The sequence below is a fragment of the Enhydra lutris genome, unplaced genomic scaffold (genome assembly GCF_002288905.1).
Source record: "Enhydra lutris kenyoni isolate GAN:26980312 unplaced genomic scaffold, ASM228890v2 scaffoldscaffold14, whole genome shotgun sequence".
Classification (NCBI taxonomy): Eukaryota; Metazoa; Chordata; class Mammalia; order Carnivora; family Mustelidae; genus Enhydra; species Enhydra lutris.
The window spans coordinates 32812368-32831553 of NW_019154098.1; the positions used below are offsets into that span (position 1 = coordinate 32812368).

At 39.3% G+C, this 19186-nt stretch overlaps 1 protein-coding gene across 1 annotated transcript in view; it reads right to left on the reverse strand.

Annotated features, from left to right (window-relative positions):
• Nucleotides 1-16378: 16378 nt before the first annotated feature.
• LOC111146591 (zinc finger protein, FOG family member 2) overlaps nucleotides 16379-19186 on the reverse strand; it is a 358885-nt gene continuing 356077 nt past the window's right edge. Inside the window, exon 8 of the mRNA XM_022502210.1 lies at nucleotides 16379-18981. Coding sequence (XP_022357918.1) covers nucleotides 16490-18981 — 2492 coding nt within the window. The 3' untranslated portion in view covers nucleotides 16379-16489. The remainder of the gene's footprint in view (nucleotides 18982-19186) is intronic.

Sequence of the window (19186 nt, forward strand, 5' to 3'; positions counted from 1 at the left end):
CTTTTTTTTTTCTAGTTGAAAGAGAGAAAAAAAGAGACTATGCAGTGTCTCAAGATAAAATGTTTTTCTTACCATTGGTCATGGTCAAAAGCACTTGAGAAACACTGAGTTTAAATGCTGGGACTACAGTATCATCTCCCCTACATTCCACAGAGGGGGATTTTAACTCCTTAAATCTCTTAATATATCAGTGGTTTTGAGCTTTTATGCATAGAACTTTTTTATTTTTTTAAATAATCTCTACACCCAATTTGGGGATTGAACTCAGGACCCCTAGATCAAGAGTCACATGCCATACCAATGGAGCCAGCCAGGAATGCCCCTGCGTAGACCTCTTTTCAAATCTGGTGAAATTATATCTCTTTTCCCACAAACACGTTCTGGAGCACAAGCTCAAAAAAAGTTCACAGTGTTGCTCACATAAGCTTAAGCTCTGCTGCCCTTATAATCATGATTGTTTGGAATTTGTTCCCAAATTCTGGAACGTTTCATGTTATCCCACACTTCCCATTTTCATCCATACATCCTCATATCTGTCTAGTTGATGGAGTTTCTGTATTATCTCTATGTCCTCTCTCCCTCTCATCTTTGTAGCCACCTCCTTGCTACTCGAAGTATATGAAATTTTTGCATTCAGTTCCTCTGGCTGGCCCTCTATACAGTCGCCCTCTCTAATACTCTCTAAAAACCTGTCTTGCAGATGTTGCGTACTATCTAAAGTGGAGTGCGTTTCTGCCCTCCCTATTCATTTGCCTTCCTTTCCTTTGTCCTGAATTTGGATATGTGTCTATTTAGAATGCAGCCTGATGGGTAATGAACAGCTTTGTGTGCACCAGACATGTTCTGTAAATATTGTTCCTATAAAGAGTAGGTATTTATTCTTCGAAACCAGCCATCCAATCATGTAGATATGCATTATTACTGAACTGGCATGCAGAAATTCCCTGGAGTTTGTCAAAATGAAAACAGGTTGTACTCGCTCCTCAAATCCTAGCAATGGTTAAAAACTGCATTTTCATGCAAACATAAATTACAAATGGAATTATGATAACTGATTACCCCCCCCCTTCCAAATGCACACAAATCATTTGTAATCCTGCCCTGGAGTGCTGAATAGTTGGCTCATTGCATATGCTCACAGCGTTTGTCAGTCCTATTCAATCACCGCTCCTTCCCGTGGCAAAGTGTACAGGGGCGTTCAGAAAACCAGTATGTCTCTATTTCCCTAAATCTACTATTAGGGTGTAGAATCGTCAGTGCAGAGCACTGCTGCTTCACAATAGGAATAATCCTGAGTGTGTATCTTCGTTTTATTCATCTTCAATTTCTGTTTGACAGAATTTCATGCTGCTGGAAGATGTTACATTGACAGCCGAGAGATAATTTCCGTTTTTAATCCCGAGAACAAGAGCCACTTGGGAAGCGACTATAAATGTCCTCTGGGTGTCCCAGAGATATGCCTCATCCCTGTGCTGGAAGGAACACACCTCTGGGAAGGAAAGAACTTTGATCAGTAAGTCTCTTTGGAAAACATTAAGAGAAATAGATTTCATTGATTCCCCCATGAGTCATGGGTCTGAGATAAAGTAAGCCCTTCCATTTCTAAATCAGCTTTCAAGTGTCAGCAACTCTGTCATTACTCCCAGGCAATAGTTTCCCAGTGAGGAGCTGAATGTAATGTTTCCAAACAAGCCTCTCTTTTCTTTCAATATAGTCTGGTAATAAAGGTGTCATGGGCCTTCTTCTTTCCAGCACGTTATCTCAGCTGGCTGTCCCTGGTAGATGTCCTTTTAAAGATGCTGGACAAGCTGGTTGATGCCTAGGTCTGTAGAGCTATGGTGTTCTTCTTGGGCCAGTCCTCCTGACCCTCCTGATTTACTTAAGGATGGAAGCCTTATCTTATAATTAAAACATCTTCTCAGGGCCAGCCCTCCTTGGGCTCAGAAAGATGATTCATTGACAGCACAGAGACCATTTCCCATCTGTTCTGGCCACCGGGGACAGGTTTCTTTTCTAAGAGGCAAATTGCTCACTTCTCATCCTTTTTCATTGTCAATTAGTAGCCCATCACCTAAGGTGTTACAATGTATATGGTGTGTGTGTGTGTGTATATGTGTGTGAATATGCTTTATGTATAAATATGCATATATATATATACATTTATATACACTTTATATATGTCATATATTACTATATAAATACATGTATATACACATACACACATAAACACATACTAAACTAAGCTAAAGGTCCTTAAGGGTCAGGATCCCTTTATATTTATCATTTTTGGAATATATATGTATATATACAGCACACACACTTGCACACACACTATATATGTCATATATACTTGCCATGTATACTAAATATATATTTGTCACATACACAGAATATCTATTACATACATACATATTTGTCACAAATGTGTTTACATATATGTGTGTGTGTGTGTGTGTGTGTGTGTGTGCGCGCGTGCATGTGTGTGTTTAGAGGTCTTCAAACCCAGGATTTCTTATATATCCTTGTGTCCCATTTTCTAACCCTGTAAATGACACATAAATTCAAATCAATTCAATCAATAAGTATATATTACCCATTGTGTCAGGCTATGCTATATTCCAGAAATATAAGGTTTACCTAGACATTAATTCATACACTTTTATAATATGCATAGAGAGAGATTTTATTTTTTTTATTATTTATTTATTTATTTATTTTTTAAAGATTTTATTTATTTATTTGACAGACAGAGATCACAAGTAGGCAGAGGGACAGGCAGGGGCGGGGGAAGCAGGCTCCCCGCCAAGCAGAGAGCCTGATGTGGGGCTCGATCCCAGGACTCTGGGATCATGACCTGAGCCGAAGGCAGAGGCTTTAACCCGCTGAGCCACCCAGGCACCCCTAGAGAGAGATTTTAAAGTGCTTCTAGAATTCATGGAAGGAACTCCTAACCCAGATTTGAGGACATCCACAAGAGCACGACATAAAAAGTAATTTTTAACTACAGCCTAAAAGGCAACTAAGATTTAGCCAGTGACAGATTGGTGGGGACACGGGCGGGGATGGAGAAGATAGGCATGGGAGGGAAGGTTTCCACAGAAGACTTGTGGCTGAGAGAAAACAAATGTACTATATGGCTCTTTTAGTCTTAACACCAGAAGCATCTAAGATCATTTTTAAGGCTTTTAAAGGTGATCATCTATTTTAAAATTTTTCAATAATCAAAGCCTCACTAGAGTGTGAGACACATGGTGATGGTGTGATCTGTTTGGCTGTGGGTGCCCAGTCGTCCTTCCTGTCAGTCCAAAGTGCACAGATGGTACAGATGATAGTGCATGATGCCAGTGAACTCCCTGCACTCATGGGCACGTCATAACTGTTTCCAGTCATTTGTGTGTTTTGGTGAGTGAAGTAGAGATTGGTTAGTAGTTCTTCAAACCCATTTCCTTCTGTTTCTGGGCAGAGAACTGTTCTGAATTTCCCCAGGCTCCTTTTGACTTGAGCCTGACTATGTGGACCATTCTAGACAACCGAATGTGGTCAGACAGGATATATTCTGCTTCCAGTCCTGGTTCATTAAAACCTGTCTCCAACTTCTCCTCTCTTTCCCTGACTGTCAGCCAGGGTGTCAGTGCTCAGGGAACTCCAGAATCCTGAGTTAGTAATTAGAGAACCTGCATCAGCCCAAGAACCTGAATAATTGCTTGGTTCCCCTTGCCCACTGAGCATTTCAGGGGCTAGAAATAAATTTTGATCGTCTTAAATGATTAAAATTTCATGGTTTACCTAGTATTACTGTGACTAATAGCATGACCATACTTTTTTATTTTGTTTTGTTTTTAATAATCATCTTTTAAAATTAAAGTCTGTAAAAATTTCACTCCAGAATAAGTCAAATTCAAGATAATCCTAAATACTATAGTTAGTACAGTGGTGGTAGGATAGAGTTCTCACCCCTGTTGCTAATAACTTAATTACTTCTTTAAATGCCTTTTCTGATAGGATATAAGCCTTATGTATGCAAAGTTATTTATTTTATTCATCATTTTATTTAGAGTGTCTGGCATGACGAATACTGGTGATCCACAAATATATGAGATGAGCCAAGTACAGGATCAGCAAGGTGAAGGTTAAGTGGGAGTCCAATCAAACATAGGTCTTATTAACTATGTTAAAGAATTTGCACTTGATCCTGAGGGCAATGGAGAACCACTGAAGGATTTAAGGAGAGACTGACAATAATCGGATTTTATCTTTGGGAAGATCACTATAGTCCAAATATGTTTTTCCACCTTCTGAAAAGGTTTAAAACAAATTAAGAAGATCTGTTTGGAGCCTCCTATAGTAATCTAGGTAAGAGATAATCGTGTTCATGGGCCCATGAATGCCGATGAGAAAATGCATTTAACTATATTTAGAAGGAAGACTTGACAGAACTAGATGGCTATCTAAGCGGGAAGCAGTAGAATTGAGAGAGTAGGAAAAGACCAGGGTGACTCCTCCTTTGTAGTCAGGGTGATCAGGTGGGTGGCACTGACATCACTGAGATGGGGACCCCAGGAAAAGGAAACATTGGGGGAAGTTATAGTTACCATAGTGATTATGCTTGTCTCAACATTTGGGTTTTGTACATGCTAATCTCTCTTAAAATGTTCTAAAATTAACCCCATTTCCTCTTACCTTTCCTCTCTTCTCTGTTACTTGCCAACTGTTTTTTTTTTTTTTTTTAACCTGGATAACTTCTATTCATCTATTACATCTCAGATTAGACACCACTTCCTGTGTGAAACTTTCCTAGGATCCCCAAGACAGGATATAGTGCTCTCTCAATGTGCTTCCAGGACTCCATGCAACAGTGTAGCATTTAACATACCATATTGTATTCACCTGTGTACATTTCATGGTACACATCTCTACCCAAAGCTCATAGAAGACAAGAACTATCCTTTAACAGTCGGTCCCCAGTGCCCATCATAATGCTTATGTCAGAGCAAGTGCTCAACATTAAAATGTAACCATGGATAAACGAATGAATGAATGAGTGAAACAAATAATTTTGAAGGGCACAATATTGAAACCAACTAATAACATTTGCTTTCACACTGCCTGTTTCTGTTTGAGATCTGTGGCATGCAGTTAGTACAGATGGCCCTGAAATTGCAATACTCTCTACATATTTACTCTGTTCCTCCCCCAGCTCTCACTCTCTCCCCACTCCCACCCAACCCCCCACCAGGAATGGTCTTGAATCACAAATGACTCCACTGTTCCCTTAAGCATCTGTCTCTGATCACAGCGTGAGTCCACCAATCTTGTAATAGATGCCACAAGTGTTTTCCTTGGGTTAAAAAACTCATCAAAATTAATACTAAATTGAAAATGGGAAAGATCATAAAAAGGAGCTGCTGTTTAAGTAAAACATGATTGCAGCCACTCAAATAATAAGTTTCTAAGCTTTTTCTATTCTCCAAAGTACTAAAAAATGAAAAGAGGGTATAAGGGACACCCTCCCATTCCCACCTGTCAAATACAACTAGTCTAATGTACAAATTGATATCAACTTGCGTTGTTTGTATTAAGAACAAAGCCACCAAACTAAGTATAGCAATGAAGAAAAGAGCTACAAACTTGATTGGAATCCTAGTAGTTGCTGATTTCAGTAGCAATGGGTCTAGATGAAGACTCGGGACAAAGACATAGAAGGCTCATGCAAGGACACATATGCAGTCTTCAGCCTTGCACTTGAGGTGTAGTCTGTGCACCTGTAGCATTGCTTTTAGCTGGGAGCCTGTTAGAAATGCAGTCTCTCTCCCCAGTCCTACTGAATCAGTCTGTAGTTTAACAAGATTCCCAGGTGATTCGTATGGACATGAAATCTTGGGAGGCATTGCTCTAAATCATAGCATTCAAAGTGCCTCCTGAGCTCAGATGAATTCATTGTAAGGTCACTTTAGAATTTATTATCCAGATTAGGACATTTTTGAGAGTGATGGGAGTATAGAAAGGAGTATAAAAAGGGAGTATGAAAATAATTGTAATTTATATACTTAAAATATTTAGTTCTTAAGAAATAAATTTTTTTTTAAAGATTTTTATTTATTTATTTGTCAGAAAGAGAGAGAGAGAGAGAGCACAGGCAGAGGCAGAGGGAGAAGCAGGCTCCCCACAGAACAAGGAGCCCGATGTGGGACTCGATCCCAGGACAATGGGATCATGACCTGAGCCGAAGGCAGCTGCTTGTGCTCGCTTCGGCAGCACATATACGAAGGCAGCTGCTTAACCAGCTGAGCCACCCAGGCGTCCCAAGAAATAAATTTTTAATATAAATGGATCTATGTAATAGTTATAACCATGAACCATCTTTAAAAATAAAATTCTCTCAAAAAGTAGAAAGAAAACATATTAATGTATATTCAAGAAAAAATTCTTTGCATTGAGCTCAATATCAAAATATAAGTGCTGGGTTAGACAGAGTCTGAGACACTGTTTATTCCAAACTCATGTTTACTTTAAAAATATGTAGTACATATGACTGGACAAATATATAAGTGGAGTGTGTATACATTGGTTATGATAGATACCTATGCCCTAGATCTATCCGCTGAGATGGTGAAGAAGCAGTGATACCCAGTGACAACAAAAATACTTAGTGTCAAGGTCTTGGCTTCTTAACATCATTCTCCAATAAGAGGAATGAAGGTCCTTTGGAGAAAAGACTACCTCTAGGGCTGGGTCAGGGAAAAATATGATTTCTATAGGAATGAGTTTTGAAATTAGGCATTCTAGAGCATACTATAACTCATAGTGCCAGATAGTAAGGAAGTTGCTCAAAAAAAAAAAAAAAAAAAAAAAGATGCACCCACCTGAAAGAGTTGCCCATGGCAAAAGCTGAAACAATTTGAGCGATGAAATAATGCAAGTACAGTAACCCTTCCATTATCCACAGGGGATACATTTCAAGATGCCCAGTGGATGTCTGAAACCAAAGATAGTACCAAACCCTATATATACTGTTTTTCCTATACATACAGACCCACGATGAAGTTCGATTTATAAATTAGACACAGTAAGAGAGTAACAACAATGACTAATAACAAAATAGAACAAGTATAACAACATACTATAATAAAAAGTACGGGAAGGTGGTCTCTATCGCAAAATATCTTACTGTTCTGTACTCACCCTTTTTTTCCTTGTGACGATGGAAGATGAAAAAGGGCCTGTGTGATGAGATGAAGCGATGTGAAGGAGGCAGGCACCACGACATAGTGCTAGGCTACTACTGACCTTCTGACCTTACTAAAGGAGAATCATCTGTTTCCAGACCCTGGTTGGCTGCGGGTAATTGAAATCGCAGAAAGTAAGCGCCCAGATAAAGGCAGACTACTATATGAGGTTATATGACAGAGAACAAAGTAAATAGCCCTAAGTTCATACTGATATAAATAAATGACTGGATAAATATATAAATGGAGGAGAAGGGGTGGGTTTTCATTTAAGAAGAATTTTAATAATCAATATGGAGAAAATGAAACAAAATAAAGATCTACTTTGTCACAGTAACAGTTGCTGTAGACAAGACTGCTCCTGAATGCTAAAATCAGTGGGATTTTAGCTAGAAATTTTAAGAGAAACAGGATATAAGAGAAGCCTCAAAGAATCTCCCCAAATATGTATTAATTATAGCTTTTTAAAAAAGATTTTATTTATTTGAGAGAGGGAAAGAGAGGGAGCACAAGCAGCGGGAGGGGCAGAGGGAGAGGGACAAGCAAGGAACCTGATGCAGGGCTCCATCCCAGGACCCTGAGATAGTGACCTGAGCCGCAGGCAGATGCCCAAAATACTGAGCCACCCAGATTCCCCTATCGTGGTTTTAACATAGGTCCACAAATGTTTGGATACTTCTCCCTTCAGGTAGTAGAGCTTAATTCCCTATCCTTGGAATGGACCAGATTTAGTGATTTACCTTTAATGAACAGAGAGTAGAAAGCGGGGAAAAAAGGTAATTTTACAGTGGAAAACATGGCATATACAATCTTAGTCAAGTGGTCAAGCTTAACATCACCAAAGATAAGTTGGGCTAATATCAGGTATCCCCAGTGAGAAGCATTTTACCTTTCTGCTATCCCCCCCACCCCCAAACTCTGGTTCCAGACCAATCATTAAAAAACTCAGAAAAACTGAAATCAAGAAATATCCTACAAAGCATCTGACCAGTAGTCTTCAAAAGTTTCAAAGTCCTATTTTCAACATTTTGAGGAACCTCCATGCTGTTTTCCAGAGTGGTTGCACCAGCTTGCATTCCCACCAACAGTGTAGGAGGGTTCCCCTTTCTCCGCATCCTCGCCAGCATCTGTCATTTCCTGACTTGTTAATTTTAGCCATTCTGACTGGTGTGAGGTGGTATCTCATTGTGGTTTTGATTTGTATTTCCCTGATGCCGAGTGATATGGAGCACTTTTTCATGTGTCTGTTGGCCATCTGGATGTCTTCTTTGCAGAAATGTCTGTTCGTGTCCTCTGCCCATTTCTTGATTGGATTATTTGTTCTTTGGGTGTTGAGTTTGCTAAGTTCTTTATAAATTTTGGACACTAGCCCTTTATCTGATATGTCATTTGCAAATATCTTCTCCCATTCTGTCAGTTGTCTTTTGGTTTTGTTAACTGTTTCCTTTGCTGTGCAAAAGCTTTTGATCTTGATAAAATCCCAATAGTTCATTTTTGCCCTCGCTTCCCTTGCCTTTGGCGATGTTCCTAGGAAGATGTTGCTGCGGCTGAGGTCGAAGAGGTTGCTGCCTGTGTTCTCCTTAAGGATTTTGATGGATTCCTTTCTCACATTGAGATCCTTCATCCATTTTGAGTCTATTTTCGTGTGTGGTGTAAGGAAATGATCCAATTTCATTTTTCTGCATGTGGCTGTCCAATTTTCCCAACACCATTTGTTGAAGAGGCTGTCTTTTTTCCATTGGATATTCTTTCCTGCTTTGTCAAAGATTAGTTGACCATAGAGTTGAGGGTCTATTTCTGGGCTCTCTATTCTGTTCCATTGATCTATGTGTCTGTTTTTGTGCCAGTACCATGCTGTCTTGATGATGACAGCTTTGTAATAGAGCTTGAAGTCTGGAATTGTGCTGCCCTATGACCCAGCAATTGCACTGCTGGGTATTTACCCTAAAGATACAAACGTAGTCATCCCAAGGGGCACATGCACCCGAATGTTTATAGCAGCAATGTCTACAATAGCCAAACTATGGAAAGAACCTAGATGTCCATCAACAGACGAATGGATAAAGAAGATGTGGTATATATACACAATGGAATACTATGCAGCCATCAAAAGAAATGAAATCTTGCCATTTGCGACGACGTGGATGGAACTAGAGGGTATCATGCTTAGCGAAATAAGTCAATCGGAGAAAGACAACTATCATATGATCTCCCTGATATGAGGGAGAGGAGATGCAACATGGGGGGTTAAGGGTGTAGGAGAAGAATAAATGAAACAAGATGGGATTGGGAGGGAGACAAACCATAAGTGACTCTTAATCTCACAAAACAAACTGAGGGTTAATGGGGGGAGGGGGTTGGGGGGGGTGGGATTATGGACATTGGGGAGGGTATGTGCTATGGTGAGTGCTGTGAAGTGTGTAAACCTGGCGATTCACAGACCTGTACCCCTGGGGATAAAAAGATATTATATGTTTAAAAAAAATAAAACTTAAATAAAAAAAAAAAAAAAGTTTCAAAGTCATAGAAAATATATATAGTATAGATAGTATAATCTCAGAAAAAAATTGTCAAGGAGATACTCTTATTGTTCTATGTTTAATTTTTCTATGTTTTCTATGTTTCTATGTTTAATCAAAATGTCCATATATCCACAGAAAGCCTATTGTTGTTTCAATTTAACTGCCTTCTTTTGGCAAATATACTTTAGAGCAAAATTATCACATAATTTGTCTCTTGTTTTCTGAATATAGATAATGGAAGATCATAAACCTTCTTATTTCATTCCCTTGTAATAGAAAATAAAAATTTATCCATTTACAAATGGAAGCTCCAACAAAAGAGCATTCCCCAAAGTTGAGATAATATAAAATGCAATTATAGAATTTAAAAATTAAATCTTGGACACTGTTTTAACTCTTAATGTTTAACAGATTTAGAGTCCTGATTTTGTATGATAAATTTCATGTATTTTTTGTAGCTTCTCTGAAAACATTTGATACTCCATTCATTGAATATATCGAATAAAGAGTTCCAAATTGTTTTGATTAAAATGCAAACAAAATTCAAAGGCGTTGGTAAAAGAAAAAAAAAAAGATCAATACCATTATATAACATACATGTGGTGTATACAAAATATTTCTTCAAATTAATAACTCAAACATTGCTAAAATCTGATTGTTGATGGGAAGCAAAGAGAAACTGAATTTGGCAATACAATGATTGTTTTGCATTCAACATAAGTTTTACCATGAAAATCTTGTTCAACTACTCTAACGATGTGTATTTACACATATATACATAAGTATTTAAATGAAGTTATTAATTAAATGAATCAATTGCATTTAAATTAAATTAAGAGTATATCTCTCTATATTTCAATTTCCCCAACTCTGACTTCTATTTCAATTGATAAGAGTACTGTCACTTATTTTGAAAAATTCTCAACTGTATGTGCACTAGCCAGGTTTCAATCATGAACTTAATACCGCTCAGCCATTGGATCTAAATGAAAAGCCATGCTTTCTGGAGTAATGCATACATATCTTCCACAGCTGTGCCTACGAATCATAATCTTCAGGCCCAATCAGCTAGATAATGAATGACTGAATCTGAAGTCAATGAGAATGATTCTTGAGCAGATTTATGTGATTGTTTTTGTGTGGTTTATTTTATCTCAGCAGCTTCCTTAGTGAATGGTAGGTGTCCAAAAATAATTTTAGGAATCCCACAGTCATTACCTAGCTTTCCTGAAAAAGGCAAACTTTAGTTCTTAGATTTTACATTATATCTGATATTTTGTTTGAAGCCTTTGACGTGGAAAATGGCAGGTTGCCACATAAAAATATGTTACCTAACAACAAAATAAATACCTCTATATTTATATCATATATGACCATATACTCCATGATAAAACCAGAGTAACCAGAGGATTCAGACTATTATCCACCTGTATCTTCAACAATGAGATAACCACCCTGCTACTTTCAGTGTATTCTATACTGAAACCAGTAATGCCTCACATTTTTCAGAGATTTCATCATCTGGTGGGGCTTTTGGCATCTTGGTGGTCAGAGCACAGTTATACCCAACAGTTTGCGGGGGTAGTAGCCCCCAAATCTTTTCCCACAACTACTGAAGGGCAGAAGTCTTAAGTTGTTCCTAGATGTTTCTCTCCAAATGTGCTTTATCCTAGAGTGCCTTAGGTGTGTCCTTGAAAAGAAGGTGTTGGTTCCATTGCATCTGGAAAAGGGTCAATGCAATCGTCTTTCAGCTTTAACCACATGTTAAAGAGAAAACAACTCACTGGACATTGTTATTTTGATACAACTCTTGGTAATAATTAATAATAATAATAATAATAATAATACTTACTATGAAAAATTTGAGATCAATTCTAAGCCAGGCCGGAAAAGTGCCAGGCAGAATGAGACAAATGGATACCATAACTCAGGCAACTGTAGTGCCAATGGGCAATAAAATGGTGTCAGGCTGACCTGCGACGTGATTATAAGGGATTTGGCTTGACCTAGAGAGGGTGGGAATCAGGGCCTCATGGAAAAGGGTAGCAAAAGGCTTTAAGGCAGACAACTGGGCTCCAGACTCGGCCCTAAGCGCTCTGTCATTTGGGCAACTCACTCCACGGTCTAAGCCTCAGTTTGTTCGTTGGTAAACTAGTAATTGTAGCACTGATGAGGCAGGGATAGCACTGCTCAACACTACACACGTGTATTATCACATTCCTCTGAACCCTAAATGAAACTGAATCTGCTCCAAGCCTCTATCCATAAGACTGACAGGGAAGTTAATCTGAGCATTATGGGAACTCCCTCCAACTTCCAGGATTAGGAAATCGATGGATTATTATCCATGACATGTGAGAAGGACCTGTAAATTTCAGGGTCACACTTCCATTCTGAACGCATTGATGGTTCTTGTCCGAGTCCTTGTATAAATTGAAAAAGACACATCTGTCGCTTTTGTGCCAGGGAAGAGGGAATAATTGGACGAGCTAAACCATCAAATAAGCTAGAGGGAATGAAAAGCTTAAGTGGAAGGAGTGGCTTTGACAAAGATCAGGGACAGTTCATCCATTGTAGTAGAGGAGGAAGGAATCTGCGTGTCCACACAGGTGTGTCTGTGAATACCTTGGTAGGAACACCTTCCTGTTAATTCTTTTGTCTTGAATTTTCTGTGTTTCTCTTCAGATGTGTTCTTACAATTTCTGTGTTGATCTCCTTCATTCTTCGTTCATCTGTATCATCCCCTCTTTCTAACCTAGGCATGATATTGCATATACATTCTTTTATTATATTTTTATAAAGTTTGTGTCCCTGTTATTAATTTTAAAGGACTATTTCTTCCCTGGGTATTTTTTCATAAGTATAACAACATTGTATTTTATCTACTTGATTGTTTTCTTGAGGGTCATTGAACCCTGATAGGAAAAAAAAAAAAAGTTCTGGATTTAGTGAAAGTCATACACTCACAACATCTGCAACCAAGGTATGTCATATGGAAGAAGTCAAGTTAATGACTGAAGAAGCACTGTGAAGAAAAAGCTCTGACATTCTTCTTTAATATAAAGATAAAAGTCACTTGAAATCAATATATTATTTGCATGCAAAATGGGGCTGCTAGGTTCTTGAAAACAGTTTATTTTCTTTCAATCCTGTGTATTCTATTAATACACTGGGCAAACTCTTTTTTCTAGATAGTGTTAAAGTAAACTTTCACCCAGCCCATGTCTGTTTTTTTATGATTCTCTGAGTTAATAACGTTTACTGTGTCCCAGACAGATATATGCCTTGGTGCAGGGTTTTTTCAGACCACATTCTGCCTCATGATTGGGTTCTGAGTGATCGGTGGAGAGTTCTTAGTTAGATGCCAAATTCTTTATGGATATCATCAATGTTTGTTAATAACATTCATGTCTCAATCAAGTTCCAGGAGATTTAATAGTTTGGGGATAATAATTTCTGCCGTGCTGCTACACATTTGTAGAGTCCAGCAGGGAGACGTAACAAAATAAACTTCTGTTGTTTTAAGTCACCAAGCTTGTGGTAATTTGTTACGGCAGTCATGAGAAAGTAATATGCTTTTTCTCTATCTCCAGAGATTGATTGAGCTAGACTTAATATATCAGAGGGAGAAAAAGTAGCTGGAATTTTCACTGCACGCCCTAATATTATTCTTTTGGCTTGGTAGAGAAAGGAACATGATGTGGAGAGGTAACCTGAGAGTAAGGCTCATGGGTCTGGGTCTCAACCCATTGCCTTTGTGACTTTGGGCACTTAAATTCTGACCCTTAGTTTTTGCCTGGAAATGAGAGGGCTCCACCTGATTAAAAGATTGTCAAATATTGCTCCCAGGTTCCATAATGACTTCATTTTTTTAGTTTTAATTTCAATGTTAACCCACATGTACTGAATTATTTTTAAATTGTAATAGTTTTAAAACCTGAAATGTGCTATATATGAGAGAGCAACCCTTGAAGACCAGTTGAGTGTTAAATTCTGCTATCAGCTTAATTTATTTTGGTGTTGACCACAGAATACTGCTTCCCAACCCCCCACCCCCTATATTTAATTCAGTGAGTTTCAGCTGTGGTCAGAAGAGGACAACAGAGAATAGCTTAGGGTTGCTTTGCCAAAAAGCCCGAGAAATCCAGGCCCTCCTTCAGATATTCTGATTTAGTAGATTTTAGTGCTCCGTAGAGGATTTAAATACCACAATCTAAAGAACCAATATAAACTGTCATTCTTTTTACCACCCTTCCCCCTTCCCCCAGAACCTTCAACTGGTGCTAATATTCTGACCCAATGTTGTATTGTTGAATACAGTGTTTCCATCAGTGAGGGTTGAAGACCTTGTGTTTTCTCTCTGATTAGGTCTTTAATATCTGTTAAAATATAAGCATGTACCTAGATTTGTCCTTCATTCACTCAGTGTGTGTCCCACTAGTCTCCATGAGGACCATTGCTACGGCCTTTTCTAGCAAATCTCCCTCTCTCTGGCTTCCAGGCCTCACATTTCACCGTCACTGTTCCTGAACACAATTTTCATTTCATGACTCTAGGTAGGAGGCAATGTGTGAACCCGTAAGGTTCAACCTGGCATTCAGGGTCTTGTGAGACCAGATCTTTATTTATACCCTCGTTTTCTTCTACTTTCCTATCTGAGCCTCTTTCTTTGGGAGAGTTGTTATTCACTCTTGACCATCACATGCTACTTTCATGCTACCATTTACAACTGATCTCTACATGTAGAAACCCGTTTTCTTCCTCTGTACTCTTCAGGGTCTAGCCGTGGTCTGAACACCACTATTTCAGCCTCTGCTATCAATTTTCTTTTATGAAGGGCTATTGGAACTCATTTTAAACTATACAAACAATTTCTTGTGTTTATATATATATATATAATATATATAAAATATGTATTTATATATTATATATAAATTATATATATATATTTCTTGTTTATATATATATATATAAATATATTCTTTCAGATATAACACATAAATATTTCAGGGTAAAATCTAGGATCTTTTGTGAATTTCAGGCATGAAATCTGTATGTCTTTACTCCTCAGAATCACTTGACCATGTAACTTCACTGCTCCTTAAAGTGCAAGCCTCCCTCTCCAGTAAACTTCATTTAAAAGTTGGGTGCATTTGATCAACAACTGTTACAATTCTTGTGCCTAGGTTTTACAAATCTTTTAGACGCATGAAATTGTTCTTTCTCTGTGCTACAGTGGTGGGGGCAGTGGGTAGAGAACAGAAAGATAGTGCTTGTTATATATAGCTGTAATGGAAAATTGTCTAGTTCCATAGGTTGGAGTCTCCTGTTCACTTAATATAATAAGTTATGTTAATCAGGTGCATGTAATGGACAATCTAATCCTTTTATTGATTTGCCATCATGTTACTATGTGCGTGTGTGTGTGTGTGTGTGTGTGTATATATGCCTATATATGTATGCCCATGTTACTATATAATATATGCCTATATATGTATGCACATGTTACTACACACACACACACACACACACACACACACATATATGTATATGGTATATTCAGCTATTCAGTGCTATTTTGAATCTATTCTCATCACAAAGAATAGGTATATAGACTTTCCTTTGTATTTCAAAGAAAAAAAAAAGTATGCCAAACTTCTCCAACAATCTGGAATTTTATTCCATCCATATACATGCATAGTAACAACATTTGTTGAGAAATTATTTCTATCAGAAGTAGAACATTATCTTTGTGATCACCAGGTGCAGTATTGCTACTCATATTTAAATAGATCTTATATATGAATTAAATTCATACTTGCAGCATTGAGTTTAGGGTTTCGATTTAGACTGTGCCTTTCAAAAGATAAAACTGATTAATACTACCTTATTACTTACAATACTGCTTCCAGTAATTTTGTTCATTCTTTATAAAGTATTGCATTTAACAGCAAAGGTTTAAAAATTGAGACAGAGCTGCATCAGCGAAAGAAAATACAGGTACTATACAAGAAAAAAATTGCCATCTTCATTTAACATACATGTTTAAGATTAAGAAAATGGACAGAAACATACAGCTACATACAAATGCAAAGCCTAGTGACTAAGAGACTGTATCTGCTAAAATATAAAGTGCAAACAGAGCCTGATTATCCACGAATTGAAATCTTAAGGCGAACTTATAGCATGTGTATTTAGAACATCTTTGCAAGTTATATTTTAGCATATACATATATCTGCAACAGCATAGAAGAAGAAATCAAGGTACACAAGTGCTTTTGAAGCTATTTCTAAAATGCTCTTCTGTATTGTTCGTGACTATTTTCTTTAAAATCTACTATACAGTGCAAACCATATGTGCTACACAATAACTATACAATAACATTACAAATGACTTTAATATAAAGTTTTTAAATAAAAAATAACATAACCACAGCTATGAATACTGCTGGTAAAATAAATTAATTTCTTTTTGAAAATGGCACCAATAATACACTTTACTAATGGACTGTAATGGAATTACACCTTAAGTCTTCAACTCAGCCTTAAAGAACTATCTCCTGATTGCGCAGATGTAATTCAAACAGCTTTTGTTTTTGTTTTCTGTTTCTTTGTGTGTGTTTTGTGTGTGTGTGTTCGTTTTTTTGTTGTTTATGTTGTTGTTATTGTTTTCTGGACTGGGTAGAACGACATACTCAACACTGGTACCAAAGGTGACTGGTGTTCATTTATGAAGTTATCTCATTTGACATGTTCCGCCGCATGTGATGAGCAATAAAACTTCTTGTGAGTTATAAAGTTTGAGAGGTTGTTGAACTGAATATCACACAGCCGGCAGTATTTCCCACTCGTGGGAGCCTGGGTGGAGCCATTCACACCTTTCGCTATACTAGACAACTGGTCCTCTACAGAAGGAATTCCCGGTGAGACATTCTCGTTCGTGGCTAGTGGGTTCTCAGAGATCCAGGATGGAGATTTGTGGCCATCTTCATGCTGAGGATTCTGGGAAATGTTCTCTTGCTGCGGGTTGGTGGTAGGTCTGTCCTCTTGCTTCAGTCCACCGTTGACTATGACCATGCCTCTGTTTTTGGGCAGCAGCGGCAGGGAATCTTTCTTCGGCACAGCACAGCCGTTGGAGGAAGCCTGGCCTTTCGGAGATTCATTTTCCGCATTTGTGCTTTGCTCTAGGTCAGTGTTATGGATGACGAGAGACCCAGAAATGTAATCACTTGGCTTTATTCCGTAATATGGAGAAAGCTGGTCAGCTCCCTTTGCCTTCTTTATTGCTCCGGGGTAAAGGCATTGGGGAAGAAACAAATGTTTGTTTTCTTCTTTTGTAGCAATGAGCTGAGCAGCTTCACTAAAGACTTTCAGGCCTTGCAGGGTGGCTAAATGGGAGGAAAATAAGTTTCCGTTCGGGGAAGGCTGCTTCAGATTCCCGTTTTTCTCACATTTTACGATGCTTCGTTCGTAGCTGACATCGGGGCTGTTCCGTTCGCTTTCTGGATTCGGAAATACTTTGCTGTCGAGTTGACCCAAGTCGTTACGCTGATGTGCTGTGACTGGGCAGAAATTCTGCTTGTGGGCCAGATAGTTCTCAACTTTATTGAAGCTGATCTTGCACACGGTGCACTCGTGGTAGTCTAGCAGCCTTTTGGGAGACGTGGTCGTCCGCTCAGACTGGGATAAGCACTTTTTGCTGAGATCTATGGGCACGTCCATCTCGAGGCAGGAAACGCTGGAATGAGTAGTGTCACATTTGGAAACCGGGACACATTTGTTGATCGTCAGGGAAGTTTCCAAGTGCTTGGAGACAATTCCTGGGAAGATATCGCATCTTGGGTGGTAGCACTCTCCTAGCCCTTCGGTGGGTTCTTGAGTGGAGGTACAAGGATTGCTGAGGTTGGCGACGTCAAGAAATCGCTGTTGGACCAGGGGAGGCCTCTGCTCCTGTTCGGGTAGGCACATCTCATACATCTTCCTTCGCTTGCGGGTGCGCATGGTTCTCTGCATGGCAGGCACTTTGTTGGAAGCAGACCTCTTGAGTGGAGGGTCGTGGCGCGTAGCACAATAATACTGTTTGTGGACCATGTATGTTTCATGCCGGCTGAAGGTGATGTTGCAAGCTTCACAGGTAGTCTTATTTGGGTCACTTTCCCCATCCACCAGGGGGACACTGGGATTTTTCACATCAACAGGTTTTCCGTTAATTTTATCGTCGTTGCTATTAGAGGTGGAGAGCTTCTTCACTTGGGTGGAAAAGTCCTTGTCGTGGCCCTTCCCATTTGGCCCAATTAAATCTAAAACGGTGGAAGAATTGATGCAGGACGTTTGAAGAAGGGGATTCTCAGGATCAGCAGAATGAGCTGCTGGGTTGAGGAGATTTATGGAGGTTTGACCAGTGTTGGGGCTCACGGCCTCAGGCATCTTTTCTGAAACACCAGGGAACTCTGGGGACTTGGCCATCTGCTGCCATCGGCTGCTGCAGTAATGTTTTTTGTGCACGAGATAATTATCCAAATTATTGAATGTTATGTTACACTCAAAACAAGTAGCCCCCTTGGGCATCAAGGGGCTGTAAATGACGGGAGGGTAGCTACTACTTCCGTGCCTCAGTCGCCGATGGACGAGTTCGGACATCTTGGCTAAGATCTCCGAAGCTTGAGGGACCATGGTGATGTCCTGGGGGAAAGCAAACTGAGAGAGGAAAGGGCCCACGGGGAAAGAAGGCCCAACATTAGGCTGAACCGGAGATGAGGCAAGTCTTGGACTCGAGGGCTCAGACTTTATTTTCGTGTAAGAAAAGCTCTGTTTGTTTGTTGTGGGCTGTATCTCTGGTCTCTGGTTCGTGAGAAAGAGCTGCGTCTTTTTCTCACACTTGTCCAGCTCTGTGTCAGAGCTCGCATCTTTAGTCTGCATGGCCTTCTGGCTCTGGGGGAGTTCGCTCCTGGTCAGCAGGTCTGGCGCCGGCTGTAGGCTGTCTTCCGTCCCGCTTGGAGAGTGTTCTATGTCACTTTCTCTGGGAAGTTTGCTTCCAGGGACATGGAGCTCCTGGTGCTGCAGTAACTCCCTCTGAGTCTGGAAGCCGAAGTGGCAGTGACTGCATCGGAACGCAGCTTGAGTGAGATGGGAGAACAGGTGTTGATGGAAGCCGATCACAGAATCGGCGGTGTAGCTACAGACGGTGCATTTTAGACTAGCACCAGGGGGCAGGAATTCTTCCATTTTCACTCCTGGAGAGACACACAAAATAAGAATACTGAGAACCGCATGCATCGGCTTTCTAATGATAAAAACCTTTACACCGCACGAATGAGCTGAAATCTTTCAGCATCGTGCTTGTGATATTAGCTTTTCTCTTGTGACATCCTTTGTCGGTTGTCATCATAGTGGTAACACCTCATAGCTTCCAGAGAACGTTTGAATGTGTCATTGGAT